Below are 22,632 nucleotides of genomic sequence, written 5' to 3'. Positions count from 1 at the left end.
CTCATTCACATACTGAACCACCTTGGTGGGGATGAGAGGGACCAAACTCATTATCACTTTTGTGTTGGGTCCCCTAAACTCAGAGATGTTAATATTGTGCTCTATCAAGATTGTTGTTGTCGGGAAGGAGGGTGCGTCACTCGTAATTTCACACACACACAGTTTGGATTATCTGATGTCACACCTGACAATGCTGCTCTTCAACTAACACACCCACACCTGTTATTGACAAAGATAACTATTGCTGCCGGGTCACATTTTCCAAAGTGCCTAAGGAAACTGAGTCTCAGGGACTTTCAGTGAAACATAGGCTCCTAAGTGCCTTGGTTTCAGAGTAGCAGCCGTGTTAGTCTGTATCCGCAAAAAGAGAAGGAGTACTTGTGGCACCTTAGAGACTAACCAATTTATTTGAGCATAAGCTTTCATGAGCTACAGCTCACTTCATCGGATGCATGCAGTGGAAAATACAGTGGGGAGATTTTATATACACAGAGAACATGAAACAATGGGTGTTACCATACACTAGTGTAATGAGAGTGACCAGGTAAGATGAGCTATTACCAGCAGGAGAGAAAGAGAAAAAGAAAAAAGAAAAAAAAAACCCCAAACCTTTTGTAGTGATAATCAAGGTGGGCCATTTTCAGCAGTTGACAAGAACGTGTGAGGAACAGTGAGGGGGGAAATAAAAATGGGGAAATAGTTTTACTTTGTGTAATGACACATCCACTCCCAGTCTTTATTCAAGCCAAATGTAATGGTGTCCAGTTTGCAAATTAATGCCAATTCAGTCTCTTGTTGGAATCTGTTTGTTTTTGAAGTTTTTTTTTGTTGAAGAATTGCCACTTTTAGGTCTGTAATCGAGTGACCAAAGTGTTCTCCAAATGGTTTTTGAATGTTATAATTCCTGACGTCTGATTTGTGTCCATTTATTCTCTTACATAGAGACTGTCCGGTATGGCCAATGTACATGCCAGGGGGCATTGCTGGCACATATCACATTAGTAGATGCACAGATGAACGAGCCTCTGATAGTGTGGCTGATACGATTAGGCCCTATGATGGTGTCCCATGAATAGATATGTGGACACAGCTGGCAATGAGCTTTGCTGCAAGGATAGGTTCCTGGGTTAGTGTTTTTGTTGTGTGGTTGCTGGTGAGTATTTGCTTCAGGTTGGGGGGCTGTCTGTAGGCAAGGACTGGTCTGTCTCCCAAGATTTGTGAGAGTGATGGGTTGTCCTTCAGGATAGGTTGTAGCTCCTTGATGATGCGCTGAAGAGGTTTTAGTTGGGGGCTGAAGGTGACAGCTAGTGGCGTTCTGTTATTTTCTTTGTTGGGCCTGTCCTGTAGTAGGTAACTTCTGGGAACTCTTCTGGCTCTGTCCATCTGTTTCTTCACTTCAGCAGGTGGGTATTGTAGTTGTAAGAACGCTTGATAGAGATCTTGTAGGTGTTTGTCTCTGTCTGATGGGTTGGAGCAAATGCGGTTGTATGGTAGAGCTTGGCTGTAGGCAATGGATCGTGTGGTGTGGTCTGGATGAAAGCTGGAGGCATGTAGGTAGGAATAGCGGTCAGTAGGTTTCCAGTATAGGGTGGTGTTTATGTGACCATCGCTTATTTGCACTGTAGTGTCCAGGAAGTGGATCTCTTGTGTGGGCTCGTCCAGGCTGAGGTTGATGGTGGGATGGAAATTGTTGAAATCATGGTGGAATTCCTCAAGGGCTTCTTTTCCATGGGTCCAGATGATGAAGATGTCATCAGTGTAGCATAAGTAGAGTAGGGGCATAAGGGGACGAGAGCTGAGGAAGCGTTGTTCTAAGTCAGTGTGACTGTTCTTAATGTTTCCTCTGAATATTGTGGGGGTGCCTCAGTTTCCCCTATGGAGTTCTTAAGTATCTAGGTGGTGGGATAAGGGTGTATGATCATTGCAGAACCCTAGAGGGCAGGTGTGTGCACGGGTCTGGACACAGAGAATGGCCAACATCCTGTTTCCTGGCAACTGATGGTCTGGGCCCTTCCCCGCTGCAAGGTGAGAGCTAAAGGGTTGAAGACAAACAGATCAGGTGAGCTCCTGGCCTGGGAAAGGGACAAGGCCCAGAGGAGGAGGGGCTGGAGAGAGTTTCAGTTGGGGGCTTGCTGGGGACATGGATTGAAGTACAGATGTGGGTGTCTGGCTCACTGCCCCCAAAATGGACCCAGCTGAGGAGTCCTGTTCTCTGTACCTACAAGCTCTGGTTTAGACCATGTTCCTGTCGTCTAATAAACCTCTGTTTTACTGGCTGGCTGAGAGTCACGTCTGATTGTGAAGTTGGGGTGCAGGACCCTCTGGCTTCCCCAGGAGCCCCGCCTGGGCGGACTCGCAGTGGGAAGCGCACGGAGGGGCAGAGAATGCTGAATGCTCTGAGGTCAGACCCAGGAAGGTGGAGGCTGTGTGAGCTGTTTGTCCTGAAGACAGTCTGCTCACAGAAAGGAGACTTCACCAGAGTCCTGCCTGGCTTTGTAGGGAGCAGTTCCAGAGCATCGCCAAGGGACTCCGTGACAGTCAGCCATTAAAAAGTTGGCACACTGTGGAGCCATGCGGGTACCCATAGCAGTGCCGCTGATTTCAAGGTATACATTGCCCCCAAATGTGAAATAGTTATGGGTGAGGACAAAGTCACAAATCAGATGTCAGGAATTATAACATTCAAAAACCAGTCAAAGAACACTTCAGTCTCTCTGGTCACTCAATTACAGACCTAAAAGTGGCAATTCTTCAACAAAAAAAACCTTCAAAAACAGACTCCAACAAGAGACTGAATTGGCATTAATTTGCAAACTGGACACCATTACATTTGGCTTGAATAAAGACTGGGAGTGGATGTGTCATTACACAAAGTAAAACTATTTCCCCATGTTTATTTTCCCCTCCTACTGTTCCTCACATGTTCTTCTTAACTGCTGGAAATAGCCCACCTTGATTATCACCACAAAAGTTGCCCCCCCCCCCTCCTGCTGGTAATAGCTCATCTTACCTGGTCACTCTCATTACAGTGTGTGTGGTAACACCCATTGTTTCATGTTCTCTGTGTATATAAATCTCCCCACTGTATTTTTCACTGAATGCATCCGATGAAGTGAGCTGTAGCTCATGAAAGCTTATGCTCAAATAAATTTGTTAGTCTCTAAGGTGCCACAAGTCTTCCTTTTCTTTTTAAGTGACTTGGGAGATTTTACCTATTGACTGAGATAACTTATTGTTATTGACTAAGAACCTTGAGCATATTAAGTTCAATAAAACTTAAGTTAATGAATCACTATGGTTTAAATGTTAATGAAAGTCAAGAGTCGTGGCTCCTAAAGGAACTGCTAAATTTCACATGCGTAGGGTCATCTGTTTCTCCTCTGTTGCATGGCACAGAAGGATGCAAAATGACAGTAAAAAGAAAAGGAGTACTAGTGGCACCTTAGAGACTAGAATCATAGAATATCAGGGTTGGAAGGGACCTCAGGAGATCATCTAGTCCAACCCGCTGCTCAAAGCTAACCAATTTATTTGACAGGTTTCAGAGTAACAGCCGTGTTAGTCTGTATTCGCAAAAAGAAAAGGAGTACTTGTGGCACCTTAGAGACTAACCAATTTATTAGAGCATAAGCTTTCGTGAGCAATCAAGTTGCAGGAAATAGCCCAACTTGATTGTCATGCACATTGTGTAAAGAGTTGTCACTTTGGATGGGCTATCACCAGCAGGAGAGTGAATTTGTGTGGGGGGGTGGAGGGTGAGAAAACCTGGATTTGTGCTGGAAATGGCCCACCTGATGATCACTTTAGATAAGCTATTACCAGCAGGACAGTGGGGTGGGAGGAGGTATTGGTTCATATTCTCTGTGTATATATAAAGTCTGCTGCAGTTTCCACGATATGCATCTGATGAAGTGAGCTGTAGCTCACGAAAGCTTATGCTCTAATAAATTGGTTAGTCTCTAAGGTGCCACAAGTACTCCTTTTCTTTTTGCAATTTATTTGAGCATAAGCTTTCATGAGCTACAGCTCACTTCATCGGATGCATTCAGTGGAAAATACAAGATCGTCCAGCAGCTGGTGAAGAAGTGGCTGTTCCTTCCCCAGAGAGCCAGCTGGTCTATAACGCCCACAGGCATGGCGGTGCCAATGTCCCCCGCATGGGTGACCTGTGTGACATCGCGGTGATCACCCATGCTTTCCGCCTGCTGACGTGTCCCGACGCCAGGGTAAGGAACATTGCAGCAAACGCCCTCCATGATGCAACAAAGCTGATCGGCAGAGCCCCCTCCAACCAAAACAGAATGACAGTAAAAAGTCTGTATTTTCCACCGAATGCATCCGATGAAGTGAGCTGTAGCCCACGAAAGCTTATGCTCAAATAAATTGGTTAGTCTCTAAGGTGCCACTAGTACTCCTTTTCTTTTTGCGAATACAGACTAACACGGCTGCTACTCTGAAAAATGACAGTAATGCTATGCAAAGTGGCATGTAGCATGGAAAAAAGCAGCTATGGAGTATGATCGCACTACCAGATATTGGCTGCTGGCAACCCCTCCATTCCACTTCCACATTGATGAAGGCAGAGTGAGGAGGAGGGGAAGAATCATAACCAGCAGACGGGGCAGACAGCAGGGAACATACTCTTCTACACAGCACGTGCCCTTTAGAAACCAGCGTAAAATCCACCAGCAAAACATCATGTAAGTCCCGGCTGCCTTGAGCAGTAACAACACACACTGCACATTGCATGAAACCCACCTGCACCTGACATTTCCCCCCACCCATTCTTCAGTAACTGAGAAATAGCTAGTGGATTTTCTTCAACTTGTTATTAACTATTATGATTTATTCCTGGGCCAAGAGCAAGGATAAGACATTGCAGCTCAGAGGGTAAATTTGAGCGTCCTGGTTTTGAAGTGGCTGAAGAGTGGGGTTGAGAACAAAAGTGCCAGCTCAGTCACAGAGATGGAAAGGCCCTGTTTGGTCAGGGAGGACTGGACGCAGCAACGTAGGCACCCCTCTCAGGGGAGATGCACTCCCCAGCCCTTGAGGTGCTTTGTAAAAAATCCCACCCTGCTGCACCAGTCCTGCCTGCCAGTGCAAGACTGCCCCCTATTGTGCGAGAGACACAGGGCGGGGGCGGTAATGCAGTGGTTCTCAACTTTTCCAGACTACTGCACCCCTTTTCAGGAGTCTGATTTGTACCCCCAAGTTTTACCTCACTTTAAAACTACTTGCCGACAAAAGCAGACAGGAAACGGCAGAAGCCTCACGGCACCCTGTCACTGAAAATTCACCTATTGTCTCATCTTTACCATGTAATTATCAAATAAACCCACTGGAATATGTCTTGTACTCACCTTTCAGTGTAGGGCACACAGAGCAGTATAAACAAGTCCCTGTCCCTGTGAAATTGTAGTTTGTCCCGACTCCGCTAGTGCCTGTTGCAAAACTTGGCAAGTATCTAGATGAGCTGGGGTCCCCCCTCAGAAGACCTCCGCGTGCCCCCAGGGGTACACGTACCCCCCTGGCTGAGAACCACTGAGGCGATGTCTTTGATTGGCCTGTCTGCTGTTGGAGGGAGAGCGAGACAGGGCACATGCGTGTGTCGGGGGGGCATCACACCCTGCAGTGTGTGTGTGTGTCAGACCGGCAGAGGCCTGGCAGGGGGTGCCACAGGCCAGAAAACAGCAGCAAGCCCCCCCCCAGTGGGAAAGAGGCGCGAGGCGGAGAAGTTTCCCCAGCTGCTTCGGACCCCACGCCTTGTCCCGCCTCGGGCACCGCCTGCAACCGGGACGGCTGCAGGGCCCGCAAAGAGCCCGGGGGCACAGGAGAAGGAAGGCGGGCCCCGGGCTCTGGTTCTCCCCGCTTGCAGCCAGGAGGGCGCTCCCCTCCCGCAGCCGGCCGAATAAGGAGCGAACCCCAGGGCTGGGAGCGGAGCGGAGCTCAAAGCCACCCCCGCCGCGCACACACAACCCCGCCCCCCCCTAAGCCGCCCCGGCCCCCCAAGGCGGCCCGCAGGAAACACCGGGCGGGGAGCAAGGGGCCGCCGGCACGCTCGCACCCCGGGGTCCCGCCCGCTGTGCGCTCCCGAGACCCTCCTGCCGCCTTTCAGCTCCCCTGATCTCCGAGGTCAGCTCGGAGTCCCGCCCCAGCGCGGTGGGTTTGCTTGCAGAGGGGGCGGTTTGCTGCAACCCCTCCTGCCTTTGTGGATTTCACCACCCTGCGCCCCTTCCAGCAAACCTCTCCGGTGCGTCCTTCCCTCTGAGCGCCGGCTGAATTATGCAGCGGGGGATTCTGCAGGCGACTCCATTTAATGACACTGGGCCAACGGAGGGGACAGGCATACCGGGGGGAGGGGGGGGGGATTAACCCGGATCAGAGCCATCTTCAGCGGGGAGAATTCCCAACGCGTGCAACCCGCCTTGAAACTACGCGAAGTCAATACCCGTCCAACCGGGGTGCGCTTTGTACTCACCTTCCGCCTGCTGCTGGGGCAATACGGCAAATCCCGCACAGAGGAGCGCGACCCGGAGCCACACTTCCAGGTAATCCATTGCCAGAGGCGAAGCCGAGTCTGGAGCCGGGCACCCCCGCAGCCCCCTGCAAAACCTCCTCCTTCCGCCCCTTTTTTGGGGGGGTGCTGATGGGGTGGGGGGCAGACTCCACAACTCAGCCCCGTGTCAAACGTTCCCGGTGCTCCTGGCTGCTTCGGTTGAATTAGATTAAAAGGCTCGAAGCGGTTTGAGGGGCCAGCAGCACAAACATGCCCAGCGCGTGGAAAGGGAGTGACTGTGTCCTTAGCTCAGCAGCTGCTCACACGAGCCCAGTCAGCAGCATGGTCCCAAAGTTGAATCCGGATTCATCCCTCTGCAAAAACTTCCCCGTGGCCGAAACCCCCCCACCTTCCATCTCCGAGCGCCGCAGAAGAAACCCACCGCGGCAGGTTTGCCTGCAAATCAGCTTTTCAAGTTCACTTGACACCAGCCCGACGCCCAGCTCTGCGCAGAGGGGCAGGAATCAAAGCGGGCGGGGGCGGGGACCTCTGCGGCGCAGCCCCCTTCCTCACCAGCAGCCCGGCGGGCAAATAAGATCCCCTCGGCGAGGCTCCCTCCCAGGAAACTTTCTCCGGCGCTGCAGTTCTGTGCCCAGCCCCGGTCTCCTGCAAAGACACAAAACGTGAGCCTCGCTCGCTCTTGGGGCTGATCTCAGTGCAGGCGAGGGCTACACAGAAGCAGAAGAATTAAACAGCGCGGTTGGTGGTGGGGGTGGCACTGTGGCCCCCCCTTCCCCACATTTGCCTGAGCGTGTATTATTCCCCCCCCCCAGCTCAGCAGATCCGTGCAAAGCTCCTTCTGCAATGGGGTCTTGGAGCAGCGGGAAGGAAAGGCGGGGTGGGAATCAGAAAGGGGCCGTTGCAAAGGGGAAAAGAACCTGCAAGGAGGAAATCGAGTGAGCTCCAGGGAGCCCAAAGCAACGTGCCTGCAGAAAATGACCAAATAAACCTGGAGCTAGGAGCCCGAGACGCTCCGCCCTTCTCAGTGTGAAAATGGACCCCGGGACCCAAGGAACGGGCAGAGAGTCACGTGAGAGAGCGAGCAACCTGATCCCCTTATTCATTCCGCAGGAGTTTGCAAGCTTGCCTTTTGTCTGAGCCTGGGTCCAAACTAGTGCCACACAGCCAGGAAGGGAGAAGGTAGCAAGCTCCCTCCTGCGATCCGGCAGCTCCCACTGAGAAAGTTAATACTTAGTACCAGTAACACGGGCTATGGGCTGGATCCTGGTCCCACTGAAGTCAAAGAGAGTTTTGCCACTGCCTGCCGAGAAAACAGGATCTGGCCCTAAAAGCAAGCTGCCGCCCAGTGCTTTGTGACATACTGCAGCATACGCTAGCATTAAAAAAAAATCTGAGCTCTTATGGTGGGGCAGCATAGTCCAGTAGCTAAGGCACTGGACGAGGGGACAAGAGACTGACCAGCTGTGTGACCCTGAACAATCTCTTTACCTCACTCTGCCCTCCTCTCCTTTGTCTATTTCAATTGTTGGGACAAACACTGTCTCTTAGGATATGTTTGTACAGTGCTTGACACAATGAGACCCCAGCCTTGCCTGGAGCCCCTAGGTGCTGCTGTAATACAAATACTTAATATTTATATTAATATATTCATATACTTTTAATGGTAGTATTAATTACCCACTACCCCTTGTTTTAACATTCAGGACATGGATTCAGAAGGGCTTCATACACACACACAAAGGTCTGCCCCTATGGATCTGATTGCAAGATGGGAGTTTTCACTTACTCCCGGGGACAGGGTCTGTGTCTCCTTATATCAGTTTGTACAACACCAAGGTCATTCTCCAGTGCTCAATAAATAGTAAAACCGTAATACATTTTCACTGGCGCAATAGGGCCTAAATCTAAAGCAGCTTTTCCCTCAACTGAGGTTTCGCTTCTGATATGAAGAGAATAATCGTTAGCTTTGCACCCTCTCCTGAGAAATCCACAGCACCTTCATCTTTAAATATATTTAAGGGATAATGTCAATGGAACAGCATGTTGTCACAGAATAATGGTCTCCTGCTGGTACTTACAGAAAATAAATGTCAGGGCAAATTCTAGATATTTATCATCAAAGCAGGAGGTGTTGATCCTATGCCAGTGTTGAATTCCAATGACTTTATTTCAATTATCCCAAATAAATGACTGATGTAAATTTAATCATTTGGGGCTAGAGTCTGATCCCCTTACTCAGGTTGAGTAGCACTGTGCTCCACAACTGGTCCCACTGAAATGAGGAGTGTTCTGATTCCCCCACCCCCTTATTCCCTTTCATGGGCAAAGCTAGCCCAAAAGGAAACAAAAACAAGTTTGCTTAAAACAAAACTACATTAATAACAAATGTATTCTTAATAAATATTGAACCTTACCTAAACACAGCCCTGAAAGCTGTCTGCTTTTCCCATTCATTTTTTGTGGAATGAATTTCTCCCGCTCCCTAGTTCCTTGGAAATAGCTTCTTAAAAGTGAATGAGATTTTGTGGATTTGGTTTAATTACAATGTATTTTTGCAGCCATGCTGTTGGTTTTGCTAGGAGACTATATATATATATATATATATATGTATATATAGTCTATATATATATGAAAGGGAAAAAAGTTATTTTTAATGTACAAATTATGTCGATTCTGACCATTACATTGCAGCATATTACAATTTCTCAGAGTAAAAAATGCAGTGGGACTCAATCCCCTCCCCTTGAAGTCAACGTGAGGTTTGCCATACACAATATATAACCCCCACTGGCTTCTGACTGGTTAAAGTGTCAGCACATAATGGCCAGCAAACCAGCAATCTAGCTCGTTAATACAGATTCCATTTGGCATCATTTATTTTAAGAGGGTTACAGTAAACACATTTTTGTGTGGGAAAGTTTAGGAACTACCTTCATGAAGAGCATTTAGGCATTCACTTCCTGTGGTTTTATTCAAGTCAGACAGCCAAGCAAAGACTGATAGGCTGGAATTAATAAACCAATGTCAATGGTAAATATTTACCACTCTGAGGTAGACTCTATGTGTCTTCATAATTTTGGTTTGTTCTTGCTTTGCTTATTGTTTACAGTTTTTGTCTGTGAAGGGAGGCTCTGCTTAAGTTATTAGAGTACTGTAAGGAATATATTGTGCTGTTGGTATTTATATATATATATATATAACATCCAAAAGGTAACATTAAAGGAATGTTAAGGTTGCAAAGCCAAGCACTGAAAAGTTAGGAAATGCCAGAATTAAGGTTGCTGATACAACCTTAATTCAGCCCCTTTGTGTGTGTGCGCACAATGCTACCGTCTTTAATTATACAATCATACATCCTGTTTTTTCCAGAGGATCCCTGCCTCTTCCCTCCCCCTCCCCCCAAGAGGTACTAGTCATTTTGGGTGCCTTGAACACACAATTTGAGACAACCTACAGGAGACAAATTTTTTTCGGAGGATGGGCGCTCAGCACTTTCTGCAAATCAGGCCCCTTTACGGAGTTTCAAGTTGAGCACACAAAATCAGTCAGTTTGGGTCATATACACGTATATTATGTGTAACAATATATTATAAATAGAGTGAGAATCCGATCTTAAATACACTGGTGTGAATGTGAAGTAATTCTATTGCATTCAGTTCAATCGAATGACTTGATATACACCCCAGTGTATCAGAATTGAGAATAGTGATTGGTTCAGTTGTACCTACCATGCTGCTGAAGTCTTTTTCTCCAACTCACTTTAAATAAAATCTTTGTACTAATAAGATGTGATCATGCCAACAACTCTGATCATCCATTGTCATAATCCAGTCTGGTCTAAAAAATTGATATTTACTAAGAGAAACCAACTCTGAGATGGAGAGCAAACCTCTTTTGATACTATATGAATTCCATAAGTCATCATACTACAATTCATAAAATTTCTGCAGAAACAAAAATGTAAGCATGGCATGGATCCAAACTGCAAATAGCAATTTGCATGATGAGTTTTGTGCTGCTTTATCAGGCTATTGCTCATTAGTTAATAGTGGGAGGTGTTAATTATAAAGATAAAAGCAGAGAGAGAAATAATGAATACCACCAGTACATACATTTAAACATCAATAAAACAAATGTTTTGCATTCATTTAAAATCTAGTTGAAATAATATATATATATATATATATATATATATGAGGGAAAGGGAAAGAACAGTTGGCCCCAAATCTCCCTGTCACTTACACAGGTGAAAATCAGGAACAATTGCATTGAACTCAGTGGTGAGTCACTGGTGTGAGTCAGAAGAGGATCGAACCCACTGTTCATCCCTTTAATAAACTCAGAACACCCAGACACACAACTTTCTGCTGCACGGTTTCATTTTTACACCTAGCACACATGCAAGGGGGCAATGACTATGTGAAAAATTTCAGGTTGCTTGTTGTCCTCATAGTCCGTTAGCCTTGGTTGGAACGAAGGCCATAAGCAAAGGTTTATCCTTTTAAAGGTTTAAAGGAGACCAAGGAGGAGCATTTTCTTGCCACATAACCATCCTGCTGAAATGGATGGATGGCTTCTTTTGAATTATTGCTGCAGAAAATTCTAGTTCTTCGTTTAGGCTCTTCAAAAGGTGGGAGGAGGGAAGGAACAGTACTCTTGAAACCTCTTTGATTCTCTTTCAGATAAGGAAGAAAAAGAAAAGCTTCAGGATTCAGCATGAGCTAGCAGACGGCACACTGGACTGGGAGCCAGGAAACCTGAATTCTATTCCTTGCTCTGCCATTGCCCTGCTGTATGACTTGGTCATGTTGCTTCAACTCTCTGTTTCCCATCCACCCCCCTAGCTGTCTAGATTGTAAACTTTTTGGGACAGGGACGGTCTCTCATGATGAGCGTGTACAGCCCTTTGCACAATGGGGCCCCAATCTTGGGGGAGGAGGGATAGCTAGGTCACTGTAATGCCAATAATAACAACAGAAATATTAAGTTGCCTCCTTCTGGGCCATTGGCCTCTTTTGCTTCTCCCTGGAAGGAGACAAATGCGGGATGAAACGTAATCACTCATGGAAGCTAGCTCAGTGCTTGCCACTTTGTGAGCATTAACTCTCCTGCACACATTCTACTCAGATTGTTACCTGCCACCTACATAAATGACACCCCCGCTCCCCCGTGATTTCAGCTGGATGCAGAATTCTTCGCTTCCTGCCCTAAACTGTTGCACAGTGTTGATCTGTGCTTCTGTTTGGTTGCAGTGTTCCACCAGGGAGGCAACTGCTGTTCAGTGGGGGAGAAAGTGATTAGTCTGTTGAAGAAGGGCACTGGACAGATGTAAGACATTGTTATTAGAAATCTCTGGTTTGCTGAACCAGAAGGAAATTACTCCAGTGATCCCAGCCCTTCCTGTGGCCATTTAACGCATCAGTCTAAGTTCACTGCAACTGGCACAGGTTAGTCCTCCCTGCACCAGCCTCACCTCTTGCATCCACCTTCCCTGAGTTTCCACTGCAATCCCCAGATCCGCTGTAGGACACCTGGTGGTGGAAGCTGCAAGAGGATGCAGTAACCACCCAGTGCTCCTCCCCTCCCCCTGACCACCCAGCACTGCTCACTTTTGAGACTCCACTCGGGGTGCTCCCAGACATTTTTCACATGGGCCACACAGTTGAGCTGCACTCAGCTTGCATCGGCAGCTCGGCTCCGGTTCTGTGGGTCGGGCCTGGATCTCTGGGCATTGCGACCTGGTGCGCAGGGTCACAGTGCCACTCAGATTTAGCCCAGTGGCTCCCCTCCATCATGACAGAGAGGCCAAATTTCAGGGAGAGGCTCTGCGACCCCGTGCGATAGGTCACTGCCTGCAATGCTTGGTTTGGGGACCCAAGGAAAACTGCCCCTTCTTCCCCACACCCCCACTCTTGGCTGCACATGCCCCTTCTCCCAGTGGCATTCCATGGACTTCTGTTGACTTCAACACAAGCAGGATTAGGCCCTTAATTACTATATTACATGGGAATGAAAACAATGTCTGAAGACTATTAAAATAAAATACAGCAATAAGAGCAGTAGCATTCCAGGGCTTTGTCTTTGTGTTTTTACCTCTATTGTTTATTTCTAATATTTTTCTCATTTTCCTTCTGCTTTTTATTTTCCAGGGTTTTTTAATACGTGTATGTATTTTGTCTCTTTCATTTTGTTGCCTATCTTTTCTTATCGTTCTTTCCTATTTCTGTTGCTTTGTTTTCCTTGTTAGCTTCAGACTTCTTTCTTTTTCTCTTCTGTTCCTTCGCTTCCTCTCTCTCTTCCATCCCAGACTTTGTTTTCTCTCTGCTTTCCACCCCATTTCTCCTTTCCTCCCCTCCACTTCTGTCGTGTTCCCCTGTGTATCCATCCCTGCACCACTCTCTCTCATCGTCACATCTTTCTCCCAACAGGGACCACAACACATTTTACGCTCACTGACTCTTAAGCAGCTGTAAAGTGACAAGACTCTGAACTGTTGCCCACTTGGGAGAAGAGGGTAAAGTTGTTGCCGGATTCAAGCTCCTTTGGAAAGGGCATTGGCTTCTTTTTCAAGTTGTGATAACGAAATACAGCAGCCTGGGGGAAGGGTCAAATAATCCTGCATGTTTTGGTGCATCCAGCCCTTCCTTGTGCACTGTCTCTCATTTATCTAGGCTACCTATGGAAGTCCCACCTACCCATCCAACAAGGCCAAAACAACCTTTCTCCAATGAAAGGAATCCTCCAATGCCCCTCCCTAGATCATGCCCATCCCATGTAAACTTGTACACTCCTGGTATGAATCACATTTAACTATAAATGGGTTGCAGGGCCCAACTGTACATAGCCCTTGTGCCTTGACTAAATGTTGTGCACTGGGGCCTTGCACAATTGGGTCCTACAAATTACCTTTAAGGGGGGCTTGTGAGAAGGGATAAGAAGGGAGGATTATGGTGGAGAATAGAGAAGTCGTGGTTGGCCACGGAAACTCCTTAATGGGAATCTAAAGGTAAGCAGGCAGGAAAAGCTGTAGGTCCAGTTGGGTGATACAGAGGATCTGAGTCCTTGGACAGGGAACCTCCTTCACTGAGCTATTCCAGACCTTAATAAAAGGTTCAGACTCAATTCAGCAAGAGAGCATAGATTCAAGCTGATTATCTCACATACGCTCTCTCTCACACACCCCCCCCTTCTCAGTATCAAAACAATCCCAGTCCCATCAAAAGAACCATACACCAAATATGTCAACAGAAGGAGAGTTATTTTGCAGTGACAGTGTGAAGGCTGTCACAATTCTATAAAGTCTGAAGCTGCTGTTATAGTAACTAATTAAGTCTATTCAAAAGAACCTGCTAAGTCAGTAATAGAAAAGCTCAAATTCCATAATTTAAAAGCTTTTAGAAATGTATCAGCTCAGGGGTTGAAATGAAGAATATTTTCCCTTTGGAAAAAAAATGTGGATTTAAAAATAAATCTGAAATCTTTGGCCAGGGCCTCTGTACGGTTTCAGAATTTTTCATAGACTTTATAAAGCTCACATATCTATGCATTTTTCCATCCCTAATGATGATATGAATTGGAAGGTGAGGAATTTAATATTGTTTCATTTTTATTTTGAATAAATGTTCAAAGGGAAACATCTCTCTCAATCACAGAATCATAAAATATCAGGGTTGGAAAGGACCTCAGGAGATCATCTAGACCACCCCCCTGCTCAAAGCAGGACCAAGCCCCAATTTTTGCCCCAGATCCCTAAATGGCCCCCTAAAGGATTGAACTCACAACCCTTGGTTTAGCAGGCCAATGCTCAAACCACTGAGCTATCCTTCCCCCAAAAAGGAGCATGTGCCCAACGTGGGGCTCAAACACAATCGCAAAGTAAATCTCAGAGTACCAAGGTTAAAATGAGCTTTGAGATTGCATTATTACAGTGGGCTTGTGAGGGACCAAAGTAACGAAAGTAATATCTCCTATACAGTTATTATTAATTATTTCTATTTGGGTAGTACCCAAAGACCCCAAGTAAAGGTCAGGGCCCCATTATACAAAGAACAGAGAGGCCCTGCCCCAGAAAGTTCACAGTCTCCAATGCTGCGCATCTTCAAAACACTGACAAACTTTGACGAATTCTGCACCTGGAAACCACTTAATCTCCTAAAGGTTAAATCCCTCACATCCACATGTTTCAGAGGTCTAAGTACTCCTGACCAACAGAGTCATCCCAAATTTGTAGGAACAAAAGCTTTGTCGCACCCCACTATAAAATCTTATGCATGTGAAGCTATGGTTTTGACATGTATACATACTTAGAGGCCCCATCTTCAAATCTATGTGCCCAAATTAGGGCACCCAATTTTGCAATTAGGCACTCAAAACAAGCATTTTAGGCAGCTAAATATTGATTTGAGTGGCCAGATGAGAAATTTGGTGGCCTAATTTAGATGTCCACATTTGAAAATTGGGGTCAAGATTACATACACACGCACACACAGTAGAAGGGGCCTGATCCTGAGAAGTGTTGAGTACCTTCATACCCCATGGAGTTTACAGTGTCTTTCAAGATCAAGCTCTTAGCTGTCTTGGTTTGCATTTAGAACAAATAGTGCAGGCCTGGTTCAAAAATACTCCAATATTGACACAGGAATTGCCAAACTGAATCAGACTTAAAATCCATCAATTCTAGCATCCTGACTCAGCTAGGGGCCAGCACCAGCTGCTTCAGAGGAAGCTACAAGAAACCCTGCAGTAGGCAATTATAGGATAACCAGTCCCCAAGGAATATTTTCTCCTAACCCCCGGTAGTTAGAGGTTGGCTCATGCCTAGGAGAATAAGGATCTGCCAAACTCTAGGCCTTTTATGCTTACTATTATAACTCTAGATATTCTTGTTATCCACAGAACTGTCCAATCCTTTTCTGAATCCAGCTTACACTCTTGGCCTCAACAATACCATATTTTGTTATTACAAACATAACAAATCCCTTGTTCCACAGGCTAATTGTGTGTTTCGTTTGATCACTTCTGAATTTGCCATTTTCCAATTTCATCCCAATGTCTCCTTGTGTTTGATTTATGAGAAAGCGTGGCTAGAAACACCCCCATCTACCCGTCTCTGTACTGTTCATTATTAATAACCTGTTTCTGAACTCACCTCTATTTCTGCTAGACTCTGTTGGGGATAAGCTAATTTGATGGACTAGTGCAGAGCCTGGAGACTGGTATAAAAATATGTCTGAAACAGAGTTGAAAAGAAGACCACAAACCTTTGGTGAGTGACAGATGATCAGATCTGTGATGACAGGGATCAGTTCTGTACATCTTCTGAACTTACCAGTTGGTCTTCCCCAAAAGAAAAAAAAATATGTAAAATAACCAAGAATCAAAAGTCCTGTTTCTAACAATGGAGGAAGCATAGTGTAATATGTTTGGGGAGGGGAGTTTCTTCTTACCCATCCCCCACCCCAAAACATGTCACTTAAGACTTCCTAACAAACATTCAATAGCAAAGGCATTCAGCTTTAATAACAATGTTTTATTGAACTGGAAAACAAACAGCAGTTCCTTCTGAAATGAAGTGAAAACCCCTTTTCTTGGGGTGTTTTCCTTGGCATGGGCCAGTAATTAAAGATGAGCTGCTATTCTCTGCAGCTATACCTCAACAAATTCACAGTTCGCATAAGAAAAGTAAATACAACAATGGTATCAAAGGGCATGTTCTTTCTGGAGGATGGATTAAACTTCATCCTCAAGACAATGGCATTTAATTAATAATGATTGGTTTAACATTAGTGCATTCATACTTAAATTTACAGCTAGTATTGTTTTACCTGGAAGGATGAGGGATTTGTTATGTCTGTAATTACAAAAAGAAAGGAACCTTTTGGATTAAGAGCACACATTAAGGCAGGGGTTCTCAAACTGGGGGTCGGGACCCCTCAAGGGGTCACAAGGCTTTTACATGGGGGATTGCAAGCTATCAGCCTCCACCCCAAACCCCACTTTGCCTCCAACATGTATAATGGTGTTAAATATATAAAAACGTGCTTTTAATTTATAAGGGGGGGAGGTGTCGCACTCAGAGGCTTGCTGTGTGAAAGGAATCACCAGTAAAAGAGTCTGAGAACCACTGCATTAAGGCATTTCATGGATTTTTATTTTCCCAGAGAACATACAACTTCCTCCCATCTATTCTGATTTGCGATAAAGCTATGGAATGAAATTCATCCCTACAGCACAAAGCCTATTACATCATTTAAATCTCTTATTGTATTTCATTTAGTCTTATTTGAAAAGCTGTTTTTTTCCATGTACCTTTACGTATTTCCTTACAACTACTTGATTATTTAAAAACACATGCCAGTAGCTTAGAAAACATAGCCTGCCCTGGCTTTGTGTCCTATTTCTGCCACTACATCGGCTGTGCTGCCTTGGGGAAGACATACAGGCTGAGGTTTTTAAAAGAGGCCAGTGATTTTGGGTGTCCAAACTGAGACTCCTCAAGGGGTCTGATTTCCAGGGGGTGAGTGCTCAGCACTTTCTGAATATGGGGCCCCTTTCAGGTGTCTCAAGCAAACATCCCGGATTGTAAGTCACTTTGCAATAAAAGAATCTCGCTTTCTTTCAGTTTTTCTGTACATAGACCGGAATACCCATATGAACCATTGGCAGCTCACAAAGGTAGCAAGAGGCTTAATAAATAGCTGTCAAATACTTTCAGCTCACCCCATGGAAAAGGTGGTAAGTAACAGATTTCTCTCTCAAGTGGTTGTTAGGCAGAAGCTGAATTTAAAATTGGCTTGACAAACAATGAAGAACACTTCAAGGCATTGGAACTGTGCAGCTCCCTGAGACCAGCCCTTCTCTCCCCAGCCCCAATACATAAACCCCCTATAGAAAAACTTTTTTGGGGGAGGGAAGGGGGGGAGAAGAGGGCCATTTCTCTAACTCCCCTATATTCACTAGTCCAGCACTCTCACAGAGGTTCACCTTTAATGGGGAGGGAGCTGGGAACTGGGCAAAACCATCTAAGCCTGCACATTCCTAGGATCTAGGGGGAAAGAGCTGGGAAGAAGGATAAAGGAGTTTGAGGTGCAAGTGGTGTTCTCGTCAATCCTCCCTGTGGAAGGAAAAGGCCTGGATAGAGACCATCGAATCGTGGAAGTCAACAAATGGCTACGCAGATGGTGTCGGAGAGAAGGTTTTGGATTCTTTGACCAGGGGATGGTGCTCCAAGAAGGATGAGTGCTAGGCAGAGATGGGCTCCAGCTAACGAAGAGAGGGAAGAGCATCTTCACAAGCAGGCTGGCTAACCTAGTGAGGAGGGCTTTAAACTAGGTTCACCGGGGGAAGGAGACCAAAGCCCTGAGGTAAGCGGGGAAGTGGGATACCGGGAGGAAGGAAGAGCAGGAGAGTGCAAGAGGGGAGGGCTCCTGCCTCATACTGAGAAAGCGGGACAATCAACGAGTTATCTTAAGTGCCTATACACAAATGCAAGAAGCCTGGGAAACAAGCAGGAAGAACTGGAAGTCCTGTCACAGTCAAGGAACTATGATGTGATTGGAACAACAGAGACTTGGTGGGATAACTCACATGACTGGAGTGCTGCCATGGATGGATATAAACTGTTCAGGAAGGACAGGCAGGGCAGAAAAGATGGGGGAGTTGCACTGCATGTAAGAGAGCAGTATGACTGCTCAGAGCTCCAGTATGAAACTGCAGAAAAACCTGAGAGTCTCTGGATTAAGTTTAGAAGTGTGAGCAACAAGGGTGAGGATGAGGTGGATGAGGCTTTCTTCTGGCAACTCACAGAAGTCACTAGATTGCAGGCCCTGGTTCTCATGGGAGACTTCAATCACCCTGATATTAGCTGGGAGAGCAATACAGCGGTGCACAGACAATCCAAGAAGTTTTTGGAAAGCGTAGGGGACAATTTCCTGGTGCAAGTGCTGGAGAAACCAACTAGGGGCAGAACTCTTCTTGACCTGCTGCTCACAAACCGGGAAGAATTAGTAGGGGAAGCAAAAGTGGATGGGAACCTGGGAGGCAGTGACCATGAGAGGGTCGAGTTCAGGATCCTGACACAAGGAAGAAAGGAGAGCAGCAGAATACGGACCTTGGACTTCAGAAAAGCAGACTTTGACACCCTCAAGGAACTGATGGGCAGGATCCCCTGGGAGAATAACATGAGGGGGAAAGGAGTCCAGGAGAGGTGGCTGTATTTTAAAGAATCCTTATTGAGGTTACAGGGACAAACCATCCCAATGTGTAGAAAGAAGAGTAAATATGGCAAGCGACCAGCTTGGCTTAACAGTAAAATCCTTGCTGATCTTAAGCAAAAAAAGCAGCTTACAAGAAGTGGAAGATTGGACAAATGACCAGGGAAGAGTATAAAAATATTGCTCGGGCATGCAGGAGTGAAATCAGGAAGGCCAAAACACACCTGGAGTTGCAGCTAGCAAGAGAGATGTTAAGAGTAACAAGAAGGGTTTCTTCAGATATGTTATCAACAAGAAGAAAGTCAAGAAAAGTGTGGGCCCCTTACTGAATGAGGGAGGCAACCTAGTGACAGAGGATGTGGAAAAATCTAATGTACTCAATGCTTTTTTTGCCTCTGTCTTCACAAACAAGGTCAGCTCCCAGACTACTGCACTGGGCAGCACAGCATGGGGAGGAGGTGACCAGCCCTCTGTGGAGAAAGAAGTGGTTTGGGACTATTTAGAAAAGCTGGACGAGCACAAGTCCATGGGGTCGGATGCGCTGCATCCGAGAGTGCTAAAGGAGTTGGCAGATGTGATTGCAGAGCCATTGGCCATTATCTTTGAAAACTCGTGGTGATTGGGGGAGGTCCCGGATGACTGGAAAAAGATTAATGTAGTGCCCATCCCTTAAAAAAGGGAAGGAGGAGGATCCTGGGAACTACAGGCCAGTCAGCCTCACCTCAGTCCCCGGAAAAATCATGGAGTAGGTCCTCAAGGAATCAATTCTGAAGCACTTAGAGGAGAGGAAAGTGACCGGGAACAGTCAGCATGGATTCACCAAGGGCAAGTCATGCCTGACTAATCTAATTGCCTTCTATGATGAGATAACTGGCTCTGTGGATGAGGGTAAAGCAGTGGACGTGTTATTCCTTGACTTTAGCAAAGCTTTTGATACAGTGTCCCACAGTATTCTTGCCAGCAAGTTAAAGAAGTATGGGCTGGATGAATGGACTATAAGGTGGATAGAAAGTTGGCTAGATCGTCGGGCTCAACGGGTAGTGATCAATGGCTCCATGTCTAGTTGGCAGCCGGTATCTAGCGGAGTGCCCCAAGGGTCGGTCCTGGGGCCGGTTTTGTTCAATATCTTCATTAATGATCTGGAGGATGGTGTGGATTGCACCCTCAGCAAGTTTGCAGATGACACTAAACTGGGAGGAGTGGTAGATACACTGGAGGGTAGGGATAGGATACAGAGGGACCTAGACAAATTAGAAGATTGGGCCAAAAGAAATCTGATGAGGTTCAACAAGGACAAGTGCAGAGTCCTGCACTTAGGACGGAAGAATCCCATGCACCGCTACAGACTAGGGATCGAATGGCTAGGCAGTAGTTCTGCAGAAAAGAACCTGGGGTTACAGTGGATGAGAAGCTGGATAAGAGTTAAGTGTGCTCTTGTTGCCAAGAAAGCTAACAGCATTTTGGGCTGTATAAGTAGGGGCATTGCCAGCAGATCGAGGGACTTGATCATTCCCCTCTATTCGACATTGGTGAGGCCTCATCTGGAGTACCGTTTCCAGTTTTGGGCCCCACACTACAAGAAGGATGTGGAAAAATTGGAAAGCATCCAGCGGAGGGCAACAAAAATGATTAGGGGACTGGAACACATGACTTATGAGGAGAGGCTGAGGGAACCGGGATTGTTTAGTCTGCGGAAGAGAAGAATGAGGGGGGATTTGATAGCTGCTTTCAACTACCTAAAAGGGGGTTCCAAAGAGGATGGATCTAGATTGTTCTCAGTGGTAGCTGATGACAACAAGGAGCAATGGTCTCAAGTTGCAGTGGGGGAGGTTTAGGTTGGATATTAGGAAAAACTATTTCACTAGGAGGGTGGTGAGGCACTGGAATGGGTTACCTAGGGAGGTGGTGGAATCTCCTTCCTTTGAGGTTTTTAAGGTCAGGCTTGACAAAGCCCTGGCTGGGATGATTGAGTAGGGGATTGGTCCTGCTTTGAGCAGGGGGTTGGACTAGATGACCTCCTGAGGTCCCTTCCAACCCTGATGTTCTATGATTCTATATTCTATGAAAGGAACCAGATACACAAAGGCTAAAACTGTCCTACCTAGGTGTTTGACCCTCTGTGCCTTTGTTCTGGCTCTCCTGTGCCCCCGAGCACAGCTCTTGAAGGAGCCATGCTGCCTTTGGCTGAATCCTTCTACAGCTGCAGAGATCTCCTTTGCTGATGTAACTAGTGGAGATCATCTTGGCCTTAATTAAACACGCAGTTTCTTCCAGCCTGTAATCTTGGCTTTGCCAATACAAAATCACCTGAGCTTCGTTTAGGTTGAGCGCCCCCTCTTCCCCGAAAAACATGCCTCTCTTTAACACTGCAGCATTTCATTTAAGGTGACTGCCAATATTGCAGGTCTTGGCTTATTTCTAAAGCTTCTACTGGGAGCCAACCTGTCTGCGTGTCATTTCTGAAGCTCATTTTGCTACATAGTGTTTATGGATTTTACAGTAGCTGGGAAATAAGATTTAACTAGCCTCACACAAGGGACATTTTAGGGATCTTTTCTCTGTATTTCATACCTTTTTTGTTAGCGTTAACAATGTTAAAATAACATGCAGCTTTTTCCATAGCATTTTCAATCTGGTCTGGTTCTCTTGCGATCTGCCAGAGCGAGCCATGGAAGACATGCTGATAACTACTTAGTCAAAGGACTCCTGTCATAAATATAAAGGGAAGGGTAAACACCTTTAAAATCCCTCCTGGCCAGAGGAAAAATCCTTTCACCTGTAAAGGGTTAAGAAGCTAGGATAACCTCGCTGGCACCTGACCAAAATGACCAATGACAAGACAAGATACTTTCAAAAGCTGGGAGGAGGGAGAAAAACAAAGGGTCTGTGTCTGTCTGTGCGATACTTTTGCCGGGGACAGAACAGGAATGGAGTCTTAGAACTTAGTAAAGTAATCTAGCTAGATATGCGTTAGATTATGATTTCTTTAAATGGCTGAAAAAATAAGCTGTGCTGAGTAGAATGGATATTCCTGTCTGTGTGTCTTTTTGTAACTTAAGGTTTTGCCTAGAGGGATTCTCTATGTTTTGAATCTAATTACCCTGTAAGGTATTTACCATCCTGATTTTACAGAGGTGATTCTTTTTACTTCTATTAAAATCCTTCTTTTCAGAAACTGAATGCTTTTTCATTGTTCTTAAGATCCAAGGGTTTGGGTCTGTGGTCACCCATGCAAATTGGTGAGGATTTTTACCAAACCTTCCCCAGGAAGTGGGGTGCAAGGGTTGGAAGGATTTGGGGGGAAAAGACGTTTCCAAATGATGCTTTCCTAATAAAAATAAACCCAGATAAACATTTGGTGGTGGCAGTGGAAGTCCAAGGGCAAAGGGTAAAATAGTTTGTACCTTGGGGAAGTTTTAACCTAAGCTCGTACAAGTAAGCTTAGGAAGTTTTCATGCAGGTCCCCAAATCTGTACCCTAGAGTTCAGACTGGGGAAGGAACCTTGACAACTCCTCCTGCTGGAAAGACATTTACCCTTCAGAGGACAAGAAAAGAACTGCTACCGATTACGCTTTGCATCATAATTCCTTTTAAAAAAAATAGTTGTGTGGGGTTTGCTAAGGGTGTACAAGGCCCCCATTTCTAACCTAGTTTATCACACCCCCGCAGCTCAAACAGTTATCCCAAAGACAGCTACAAACGAATTTGAGATACAGAGTCACCCGCCTGAGTTGTCAGCCGTGAACCTACAGGAGCGTAAAGAATTGGGCCACTTCAGATGCATTGTCACCGAACAGAGGCAGAACGTGCTATAGCAGTCTGGAGCACACAGCTTTATCCACCACCTGGGACATAGTCAGACTGGTCTGACCAGCTTGTGTGGGAAGTATAATCTTAGCTTT

At 46.0% G+C, this 22,632-nt stretch overlaps 1 protein-coding gene across 5 annotated transcripts in view; it reads right to left on the bottom strand.

Annotated features, from left to right (window-relative positions):
• FRAS1 (Fraser extracellular matrix complex subunit 1) overlaps window positions 1-6,654 on the bottom strand; it is a 299,490-nt gene extending 292,836 nt beyond the window's left edge. For all 5 annotated transcript variants that reach the window (XM_073340462.1, XM_073340465.1, XM_073340463.1 and 2 more), the window contains exon 1: window positions 6,479-6,654. In XM_073340462.1, coding sequence (XP_073196563.1) covers window positions 6,479-6,557 — 79 coding nt within the window. In that variant the 5' untranslated portion in view covers window positions 6,558-6,654. The remainder of the gene's footprint in view (window positions 1-6,478) is intronic.
• Window positions 6,655-22,632: the final 15,978 nt, after the last annotated feature.

Source organism: Lepidochelys kempii, chromosome 4, assembly GCF_965140265.1.
Source record: "Lepidochelys kempii isolate rLepKem1 chromosome 4, rLepKem1.hap2, whole genome shotgun sequence".
NCBI lineage: Eukaryota > Metazoa > Chordata > Testudines > Cheloniidae > Lepidochelys > Lepidochelys kempii.
The sequence above is the reverse complement of the archived record's forward strand: the minus strand, read 5'-3'. Positions and strand labels throughout refer to the sequence as shown.